This window comes from Pecten maximus, chromosome 3 (genome assembly GCF_902652985.1).
Source record: "Pecten maximus chromosome 3, xPecMax1.1, whole genome shotgun sequence".
Lineage (NCBI taxonomy): Eukaryota > Metazoa > Mollusca > Bivalvia > Pectinida > Pectinidae > Pecten > Pecten maximus.
The window spans coordinates 48298457-48310806 of NC_047017.1; the positions used below are offsets into that span (position 1 = coordinate 48298457).

Genomic DNA, 12350 nt, shown 5'->3' on the forward strand with positions numbered 1-12350 from the left:
CTAACTATCTTCAATGAGGATTTGAATGGCCAATTAGTATTATTTGACTGACTATCTACCAATAAGAATGGATTTGACTAACTATATACAACGTGGATTTGGATGGTTGATTACTACGTATTTGACAAACCATCTACAATATATAATGTGGATTTGGAATGCCGATTACTTTGTATTTGACTAACCATCTACAATGTGGATTTGGATGGCCTATTACTATGTATTTGACTAACTATCTACCAATAAGTATGGATTTGACTAACCATCTACAATGTGGATTTGGAATGCCGATTACTTTGTATTTGACTAACCATCTACAATGTGGATTTGGATGGCCTATTACTATGTATTTGACTAACTATCTACCAATACGTATGTATTTGACTAACCATCTACAATGTGGATTTGGAATGCCGATTACTTCGTATTTGACTAACCATCTACAATGTGGATTTGGATGGCCTATTACTATGTATTTGACTAACTATCTACCAATACGTATGTATTTGACTAACCATCTACAATGTGGATTTGGAATGCCGATTACTTCGTATTTGACTGACTATCTACAATGTGGATTTGGATGGCCTATTAATTTGTATTTGACTAACTATCTACCAATAAGTATGGATTTGACTAACAGATTGGTTCAGACGCCGACCTTAACTCGTCTGTACTATTACAATGATCTGTTTTAATATAGTGTGTAGATATATCTGTGATTTTACAGCAACTATTGTTACTAATCCTGATGTGGATGTCTCCATCCATTTTGTGTTAAAGAATAAATTATTTAGGCTTCCGCTAGGGTTTTCTTCTTTCATTGTGATAGCAATCTCATCGAAGGTGCTTAAGGTCAGATATAACAGTAATTATATGATTTTAGACTGTGTAGTGTTTAGGTAAAATGTTATCTTGTCGGTCAAAAGAACAACAATAAGCTGCTCTTGGTTTCAGAAATATTTGGATCGCGGAACGTCTAAAAGTCTATAATTTAGTGAGACAATGTGTTTTAAGACATTGAATTCCCAGTATCATTAACATTTCGAGCTGTCGATGGCAGTATCTATCAATCAACCTAAAGGCCGCACAAAATATCAGGCAACACAAGTTGTCATTTATTCCATAGTAATACTCAGACATGTTTAGGTGTTCGCCAAACACGATATTCGTGGAGCAATTTATGATTCATAATTTGGTTGATAACAAGAAAAACATTTCTCCATGAATAACTTGGCTTGCCATATGTCTATAACAACGTACAAAGTTACAATACATCTACATTTCTGATTATACTTTCCAATTTTTCGGAATATCGATTGAGTGATGAGGTGTATGTCCAAACTTTCAGATCTCAACAGAGACAGGTATTGACCTCCATTTGACAAACCAATACTGACAGCAATCATTTTGGTATGCAGCCAAAAGCTTATTAAAATATTGCCTTATATACATGCATAGAAAAGCGTTTTACTGATATTTCATAAAATTAAAATCGACATCCCACTCCAAAATAGGATTTTTTTTTTTAAAGATGAGCATTTTTAGATTTCGTGATCCACTGCCACAGTTCTAAAGTTTTTGTACCAGTTCTGGATAATCTACACAAGTTGAAATAACTAAATCCTAGTCAAACCAAACCGAGTTAAATGTAGAGACGTATACATCTTTACCTTACTAACATTAGTATATCATACCGTAATCGTAACATCTCAGCCAATCCAAAGCCTGTGATCGATTGTACAGTTAAGGTGTGTCTTTAGCCAAGTCTTTCGCTTAATATAACAACAGTATTTCCCAATTAATCTACAGAAGCCTAACAAAAAATATCTACGCATGCTTTAAAGGCCACAATTTCTCCTTTGCTAAATATCGTAACAGCCTATTTCAATTACGCTTACTATGTTGTCCAAGGTGGGTAATTCTTTGAAAATGCAAAAACACACAATGCGTTTCAGATCTACTTTACAAAAACTTGGTGAATAAATGACAGAAACGTGGTGGATTATGACAAAGGTTTTATTTACAAGATATAATACATGTGACAATGTGTCCCGCTCAGCTATATACATTCGCACTTGATTAACTATACATGATTTATTGATACCGTAGAATAATCGAACGAAATAATCCCAAGAGTAGACAATGTTTTTTAACCAATCTGTAACAACAATACAGATGATGTATCAATATGTCCACAGGTAATATATATGTTGACACTTTGTAAAGATTAATTTGTTACCAACACGATCATTGAAACTATTATGGTCTGTCACCGACAAACCGTGAAGAAATTGATGCACTTCCCGCACAAAATTACTGCACTTCCCGCACAAAATTACAATGTCGATGCTTTGGTCTGGTGTAACCTCTATTTATCCTTTAAAAAGCCGCGGTGGTCAACACACAAATGCTTGACTCATTGTAAATGGCTGTGTTTATAGCAAGGCGATGCAATGTTATGTGTTGCCATCTTTATTAACTTCAGGTGTGGCAGTATCATCTAACATTGGCTTATTGCTGGTTCGCAATAACTAACAATAATAAAAGGGGAAATGTGTGGATTTACTGTTGCATATTTTTTTTCAACCACAATACAGTAATATAAATTTCTCCACAAAATAATTGCTATTAATAGGTTGAATAATGTCTGTCTTCTATATGACACCCAAGAGAGCTTCGACATTGTTAAAGCAATAAAGATTCATTATGATTAAATAGCAATATATACATAAAATGGGTTGAAACAAGTTATGTACAAAGACTTCCTCTAATGATTCCATACAGATACCACTATTTACACTTCATAAATAAATACAAAGATTCTGCCGAAATGCATACACACAGTTTTACATCCATTCCTTGTATGACCATTTACAAAACACACAGAATTCATTCATACATAACTAGGCAGTGTGTCTGTTTATACTTTAAAAAAACAAAATTAATTTTACAAAATTAATCAAAAACAGATTTTTGGGATTTTTTTTTTCAGAGAATGTTATTTTGACAATAGCATATTATAACATGACTTACAAAATATAAAAAGCATATGCGAAAACTTCCTAAATAGCAGCTCCTTTGAATAAGTAATATCAGCACAGAGTAATGACCAAATTAAATATCGGCCATTATGTAGAGGTCACTTTTGTGAATGCATATATATATATAGGTACCTCCCTGTGGTGATATTGCTAATTCAAAGGAGGTGTCATTTACGAAGTTTCCACATATACCTTATCATATTAAACTGTTAAATAGATGCTTTACTTCTACTAGTTATATCTAACAGAAATAAACAATAAATTTACTGCCAGTAATACCTAACCTATAATTTGTTACTAGTTACTGCCAGTTATACCTAACCTATAATTTGTTACTAGTTACTGCCAGTTATACCTAACCTATAATTTGTTACTAGTTACTGCCAGTTATACCTAACCTATAATTTGTTACTGGTTACTGCCAGTTATACCTAACCTATAATTTGTTACTAGTTACTGCCAGTTATACCTAACCTATAATTTGTTACTAGTTACTGCCAGTTATACCTAACCTATAATTTGTTACTAGATTTATCACTAGTTACAGAATATATAAATGATAATCAGTAAATGTACTGCTTGTCACATCTTACTGAAAAACATTTGATATACAGCCTGTTTTATCTAACCAATAAACATTTAATATACAGCCAGTTATTTCTAACCAATAAACAGACATATACTGCCAATCCATTCAACCAATAACAGTTGGTTAACTGCCAATCATGTCTTACGAATAAAAAGAAATTATTTATCGTAAATAACAGACACCTATCTAGGTCATACACACACATCACACTCCCAGACTATCACTCCCAGACAGATACACGCTATTATTATGATGATAATGATGGTACACGTTTTTCTATCTCTATGTCAATTTTTTTTCTTTGTAGATATGCAATGTCACAAAATATTAGTGTTTTTGCCCAATATTTTGTTTCAATCATTTAAAGTCTTAAATCATGATGTTTATAGGTTATATTATAGAGAAATTGACTTCTAATTAATTAAAGCAAAACCGACGAAGACTATATGTAGAGACAAAGCACTGTTTAAATGTACACACAAAACAAGTTAATCAACAGAAACTAATATAGGCTGAGCCTGCTGTCCAATCCTTCTTGTCAATACTAAATTTTGATAATTTTCTATGCAAGCATAAACATGGTAACAGGCCAGGTTCTGTAATGTACTAGCGTGTCTTAGGGTCTGACCAAACATGGGGCTTCTTCATTAAAAAGCAGATTTTTTTTTCTTCAAGTACGTAATGTGTCAACGTTTTGGGCTCCAACTGATTGTAGAGTTGAGAGATGATAAATTAATGAACATCAACTTTTACACACCAGAGGGTGGTACGATATCGTCATGTATAAAGTCTTTATGCTTCGACTACTGGTACAGAAATCCCCCACGGGGTGGTACAATATCGTCGTGTATAAAGTCTTTATACTTCGACTACTAGTACAGAAATCCCCCACGGGGTGGTACGATATCGTCATGTATAAAGTCTTTATGCTTCGACTACTAGTACAGAAATCCCCCACGGGGTGGTACGATATCGACATGTATAAAGTCTTTATGCTTCGACTACTAGTACAGAAATCCCCCACGGGGTGGTACGATATCGTCGTGTATAAAGTCTTTATACTTCGACTACTAGTACAGAAATCCCCCACGGGGTGGTACGATATTGTCATGTATAAAGTCTTTATACTTCGACTACTAGAACAGAAATCCCCCACGGGGTGATACGATATTGTCATGTATAAAGTCTTTATGCTTCGACTACTAGTACAGAAATCCACCACGGTACAAAATGTGTATGTAAAATGGATAATAACAATAAACAAATTAAGATATACCGGTATATACCGCATGGTGAACGATAATATACAATTATTCAACTGGAAATAGTACCAAACCTGATACCAGGTAAATCTCAAAACAGCAGATCACTGCATGATAAAGCAATGTTAATTGCTAATCACAAAAAAAGAAAAAAAATGTATAATAAAATTATATGAATTGATTATTCTAAATAATGATTACTTGTTCTACACCAATAGTGGAAAAAATACACAAATAAAGGGAAAACATTCTTCACCACTAGAGTTCTCCATAAAGTGAAATATGATGGTTTGTGTCCAAGGTCCAGTTGTTCAAAGGTAATTAGGCTAATCCCAATTTAACAATTTTAAAATTCTGATAAAATCATTTCTTGAAAAAACTAACTTGATAATTTTATGAAACTCAACCTTATCAGTCTCTTCCTACCTATCTATTGTAAGGAATACACACATGGAGGTATTCAAGTAAAGGAGAAATGAGATTTTCACTAATCAAGTGATTAGGCTAATCACCTCTTGAACAACTGGGCCCAGCTGAATCGCTACTCACCAAATGACATCACCTTAATACAATCTTTAACAAGGTGTGTGCTATATGGCACTGATAAACAAGCTTATGTCACTGCACAAGAACCTCATCTATTGTCACAAAATCATTGGTAACTAATCTATCAACATGACTGATCTCTGAATTCAAAACAATGTAAATGCTATAAGGTGAAAACCATGTAATATTTAAGAGTAAACGATGAAAATGAATTGGCTAATATGAGGATTTTACTGCTGTGATTATTTTATAGAAGTGGGTAGAAGATCACAGGATTGTGAAGATTACACTGTGACAGTAACAAATAGACAACCAATCATTTTCAGAGCTATATTAAACCTGACCTGTCGTCAAGGCCACCTATTCTAAAGAAGTTCACCTGTTATATCTGGTAAAACCAAATCCTGTTAGTGATTTTGAACTTTTACACATCTATATTACTATAAACCTTTGTCAGCATTACGTAAGGCATGTGAATCTCAACATCAGCGAATCGATTCACAATACATTCTGCATTGCAATTTTAAGTAATTTTAAGTACTGGAAAATATGGAATTCTTGTAATTTGAAAACTGATTGCATTAATGAATGCTGGAGTTGTTATAACATATTAAGATTACCTGGAACTAGTTACAATCAATGTATTCCAAACTGTTCAATACAAGTTGTTATGATCATATCAAGTGTTTCTTTAATTTCACTCTTTATATCCTAAACTAGTCGATACACACCCAACCAAGCAATAAGATTGTTATTATATAAACTACCTGTACTACACAAAACTTTAATTATGCAATAAAATTCTTGATCTAAGGAAAACAGAACAATTTTGATCCAACTTCAATTTAACATGATCTACTACATATAAACAATGATTTTATAGGTGAAAAAATCTCATATAACATTGTAAGTCATACATATACATGTATACAGTAAAACACAATCAGCCCTAACAGAAATATATCTTGTTAGAGGCCCCATTCATTATAAGGTTTAATGTTAGCGAGATAACCCCAAGCTAAGGGAGATAACTCCCTGTAGTGTTACCCACCCTCATAGTAAATATATCAATCACCAATAAATTACATAGCACTACTAATTAATTTTGGAATTATACATATTGAACATAAGTTTTGTTTAACTATAATATAAATGACTGGGAATAAGATGGAAAACCAATAAAAATAAGTTTTGAATTGACATTAATATTGGAAAAACAACGCTCGTGTATTGATGACTATTAAATGTAGTAAGGACCCAGATGGTGTAAAACCACTAAATATAGAAGTCAGATGAAAACAAAAAAGTGTTATTGCTGAAAAACAAAGTATCAGTCGGTATCAGACAGATTAATTTAAGAATTGCTACTACAACAGCCTCCCTAGCTAGCCGAGACATGTAGGGTACGTTAACATTATACAGTATGATTGTTAGTAGTGCAAACTCTTGTTTACAGAATGTCGGCAAAAAACTGTAACCCATCTTACTGCTGAAAGGATTCCTTATCAAGTTACCAAAATACATGATAGTGATACTTCATCGACACCTTGTTTAACTGACACCTGACTTTACTGACACGTTGTTTAACTGACACCTTGTTTAACTGACACCTGACTTTAATGACATCTTGTTTAACTGACACCTGACTTTACTGACATCTTGTTTAACTGACACCTGACTTTACTGACACCTTGTTTAACTGACACCTTGTTTAACTGACACCTGACTTTAATCATACCTTGTTTAACTGATACCTGATTTTACTGACATCTTGTTTAACTGACACCTGGTTTTAGTGACATCTTGTTTAACTGACACCTGACTTTACTGACATCTTGTTTAACTGACACCTGACTTTACTGACATCTTGTTTAACTGACACCTGACTTTACTGACATCTTGTTTAACTGACACCTGACTTTAATCATACCTTGTTTAACTGACACCTGACTTTAATGACATCTTGTTTAACTGACACCTGACTTTAATCATACCTTGTTTAACTAACACCTGACTTTAATGACACCTGACTTTAATGACATCTTGTTTAACTGACACCTGACTTTAATGACATCTTGTTTAACTGACACCTGACTTTAATGACATCTTGTTTAACTGACACCTGACTTTAATGACATCTTGTTTAACTGACACCTGACTTTAATGACATCTTGTTTAACTGACACCTGACTTTAATGACATCTTGTTTAACTGACACCTGACTTTAATGACATCTTGTTTAACACACACCTGACTTTAATGACATCTTGTTTAACACACACATGACTTTAATGACATCTTGTTTAACTGACACCTGGCTTTACTGACAACTTATGATTCTACAGTTCAAACAGACTTCTATAAAGATATTTAAAATTGGAGGAACCATGGGTAAAAAACTGAAGGCAAAACTAAACCTCAAGTCAAAAATGATAAGTTTAACAATTAGTCAGGTTCCTATTGTACATAACAAAAGATTTTTTACTTTTAAAATGTCAAGTGAGGAGGTCAATTACTTCACATTGACACAGTTAAATTCATCTTGAACTTACTATATTGACATTCACCCTGCTAATTTAGAGATAGGTACAAGTCAGCTACATTCAGCTTACACACTGTCATGCTTTGTACAACATTGGGATTTGATACGCATGTCATCATATCATACTGTATTTACAGTTCAATGAAAAAAGAAAATAGCAAATTATCACGTTAATTGTAATATATATCTAGCTTTCTGGCTTAATAAAGAAAAGAATTTTAAAAAGGTGATATAAGCCCTCAGATAACACTTCATGAAATGCTTAAGATTTTTAAAAAGTTATTCAGAAATATATCTGACAATGGTGTGTTGTAACTATAAGTGGTTTGATGCTGCAGGTATTCCAAAATACATGTTACACTATTTTAATCATCATAATGTTACAAAGGATTTCTTAGTAATACTGTCATTATTTTGAAACAACAATCAACAGAAGCCAATTAGACTACAGCAGACAGATAATCTGAATTCAGCCAACTTGACCCAATGCTATCATACTTAAGTTGACACTAAGCAGTTACTTGTGGTTAATTTAGGTGTAAGATTCTCAGGCCACACATCACTTGTGAACTTGAGATTAGATTCACCAGAAATGTATATCACAATATCACAAAACACAGTTGGCTAAGACTACACACAGCTACATCGTTCTCACTATTGCATCTTGTTCACTTCATATTTTGCTGTCATCATTTCTTCTTCTGAGTCATCCAGCAGACTCGGCAGTGCCCTGGAGTTACACAGAGAGGATAATACATGCTTTAGTTTTGTTAAAAATATATTATGATTTGGAACTGAAAATTAATTCTATACATTGATGTTATAGGTATAACATGTTAACCCTAGCCATGCTATCCCCGACATCACTCAGATGTGTGGCCTCTTACTGACTGAATCTAGAAAAGTTGGCCTGTCAGTGTTATGGGTGTTTAGCTGTTGAGGATGTCAATGTTGTATTAGATCATGTCGGACATCAAACCTTCAAACTCAATTCAAGTCCATACTTATATCTCCTATTCATGAATGATTAATTGAATTTGCAATGGTATCCACGTCATATTGCCTTTATCTAACTCATCAAAAAAGTTGATATAACACAGGCTTTAGGTTCATGTCAAACCCAATTACTGGAGGAATTTGTTTAGTCAATGCACATACTCAATGTTATACAGGAGGAATTTGTTTAGTTAATGCACATACTCAATGTTATACACAGAGTAATATCCACTATTTTGACGACTAAACCCCTCAAAAGACTATGATGTCTTTTTCCATATTATATATCACACAATATTACCCACTTAATAATTCAGCAAAAACCATCAAAGCTGTTTTCTGAGTAAGGCATGTTTTCTGATTTCGTGATTTATTTGGCGGGTAACAGGTAGGACAAATGAAACAGTTTGATCAACACTACTTACTTGTCTGTGATGGATGTAGGAATGTTTTCTTCCACCCACTTCAGATCATCCTCCTGTAAATACACAAGGGATATCAAACAATACACAATCTCAAAGATCCATCATATCAATCCAGTTATAGTTATTTGTGTAATATAGACTATAACCAAAAAGATCTTACTCATTACGGTGCCATATTAAACCCCCAAATGTGATGAAAACTTCAACCTGACGTACATTAGCGTTTCAGTATTTCCGTACAACTATAATGTGGAGGATGTATACTATACACTTCACTATTTCTATATAACATACACGTGGAGGATGTATACGATACACTTCACTATTTCTGTATAACATACACGTGGAGGATGTATACTATACACTTCACTATTCCCGTACAACTATAACATGGAGGATGTATACTATACACTTCACTATTCCTGTATAACATACACGTGGAGTATGTATACGATACACTTCACTATTCCTGTATAACATACACGTGGAGTATGTATACGATACACTTCACTATTTCTGTATAACATACACGTGGAGTATGTATACGATACACTTCACTATTCCTGTATAACATACACGTGGAGTGTGTATACGATACACTTCACTATTTCTGTATAACATACACGTGGAGGATGTATACTATACACTTCACTATTCCTGTATAACATACACGTGGAGTGTGTATACGATACACTTCACTATTTCCGTACAACTATAACATGGAGGATGTATACGATACACTTCACTATTTCTATATAACATACACGTGGAGTATGTATACGATACACTTCACTATTCCTGTATAACATACACGTGGAGTATGTATACGATACACTTCACTATTTCTGTATAACATACACGTGGAGTATGTATACGATACACTTCACTATTTCTATATAACATACACGTGGAGGATGTATACGATACACTTCACTATTTCTGTATAACATACACGTGGAGTATGTATACGATACACTTCACTATTTCTATATAACATACACGTGGAGGATGTATACGATACACTTCACTATTTCTGTATAACATACACGTGGAGTATGTATACGATACACTTCACTATTTCTATATAACATACACGTGGAGTATGTATACGATACACTTCACTATTTCTGTATAACATACACGTGGAGGATGTATACTATACACTTCACTATTCCCGTACAACTATAACATGGAGGATGTATACTATACACTTCACTATTCCCGTACAACTATAACATGGAGGATGTATACGATACACTTACAATAGAGGCCCTGCCGTCTCTCTGTTTCGGTGATCCATTCACAGGACTCTTCACACCCCTCATCTTCATACCATCTACAGAGGAGGAAGGGACAGAGAATTAAATTCTTTGTATACTAAACATATACAAACAAATTAAACTAGAAATTGCTTAAATCAGCAGTAAATCAGTTCTGTAATACAGGGACTTACACATAAAACACTTCACAGGCACTGGTTAATATTGTGTGATGATTTCATCTTACCTTATTTTCTGTTAATACCTATTCAGTATCATGTCTCAAATTAAACTCAACCTTCTTTCTAAATGTACATGTACATGCCTGTTAGATATACAAGAATCAGCAGTTACCCCCTTTTCTTGTTCTATTTAAAACACTGCCTATTTTGTCCCGTCATAATGTTACGTGTAGGTATTATCACAGACTTGTTATAGATACATGTGTGTCTGCAGGAAAAATCCAGTACTCACCAAAGGCATCGTTCATCAGGGATTCATCGTCCTCCTCATCGGCAGCATCCAATAATGGTGAGAACGCATACCTGTATAACACAACACTTCATATTAGAATAAGACACTGAAGAATTACAGTAAACCTCTAACCAGTTCGAATCAGTGCTAAGTTTGAACTCATGATTTTTCAATAAAAACAAAAAATCCTATCTACCTGGTAATGATAGAAATGATAGAAAACGAATTATGTATGAATGACTCTATTTTGAATAGTTTGAATAGATCTTTTCTCCTTTTTGGCTTCTTCACCCAATTCCCTAGACCAAATTTGGTCAAAACCGATCAAGCAGTTTGGACAAGTAGTATTTTAAAGAAAATGTTGGTGGACAACATAAACCATGCCAGGAATTAAGCTCACCAATCTATTGGACCATAGGAGCAAATACTGTGATGTCATTTATATGTCTAAGTGTGTTCCATATGTGGAAATGTTGATGTTTCTGTCAAATCATCCTATCTGTGATGGCTCCGTGTAAAGGACTCTCCCTACATATACCTTAAAATTAAAGCTAACTAGCTTGGTTTATAGGATGTCTATAAATAGAAAGAAGTTCCTTAAATTCAGGGAAATGATAATTACCTACACAGACAATTACAGATTTATAAAAAGGTTTCAATAAGTAAGGCGATTTATGATGCTGATTGTGGTAACATAAAGCTGAGACCATGGAAAGTCCTTGGTTGAACACTGCCGTAACTGGAAGGGATGTGTTGTACATCTCATATGTTATTCAGTAAGAAAGCTACCAACAATTACTACAAGCAGGTCCCCCTCTAAAGATGACCCTGTCTGTTACAAGGAAGTAATTCCATCGAAAATGAAACAAATCAATCTTCCTGTGATACGAACCTCTGATTGTTGATGGACGGTCGCCATAGCACCATGATGACTAATAGCATAACAGAAAACAACAAGTGCCAGAATGCCTCATCTACCCACAACTCTCGCCAATCCTGAAAGTAGTATTTTCACTTTGATATAACAAATGGTATTTCATTAGTTTCACAACTTTTGTCATCTTTTAGGGAACGAAATAATGATCAGATCAGTGAAATGGTTACAAAAGGTTGATGGATGCCAGTATTATCCAAGCAGTTCAATAAAAATTTGACAGAGTTCAATTTCATATCCAGTAAAGAGTTTGCACTTTTGAACTGAGAAAAGAAGACT

At 33.9% G+C, this 12350-nt stretch overlaps 1 protein-coding gene and 1 long non-coding RNA gene across 2 annotated transcripts in view; both read right to left on the minus strand.

Annotated features, from left to right (window-relative positions):
- Positions 1–2001: 2001 nt before the first annotated feature.
- On the minus strand, positions 2002–7358 carry LOC117324405. The gene is made up of 2 exons (XR_004531983.1): positions 7116–7358; positions 2002–7035 (listed from the first exon to the last, which is right to left on the minus strand). It is a non-coding gene; the product is annotated as an uncharacterized LOC117324405 (long non-coding RNA).
- Positions 7359–7605: 247 nt separating this feature from the next.
- LOC117324406 (transmembrane protein 87A-like) overlaps positions 7606–12350 on the minus strand; it is a 28885-nt gene continuing 24140 nt past the window's right edge. The window contains exons 17-21 of the mRNA XM_033880250.1: positions 12030–12133; positions 11138–11208; positions 10667–10740; positions 9405–9457; positions 7606–8713 (exon numbers count right to left, since the gene is read on the minus strand). Coding sequence (XP_033736141.1) covers positions 8638–8713; positions 9405–9457; positions 10667–10740; positions 11138–11208; positions 12030–12133 — 378 coding nt within the window. The 3' untranslated portion in view covers positions 7606–8637. The remainder of the gene's footprint in view (positions 8714–9404; positions 9458–10666; positions 10741–11137; positions 11209–12029; positions 12134–12350) is intronic.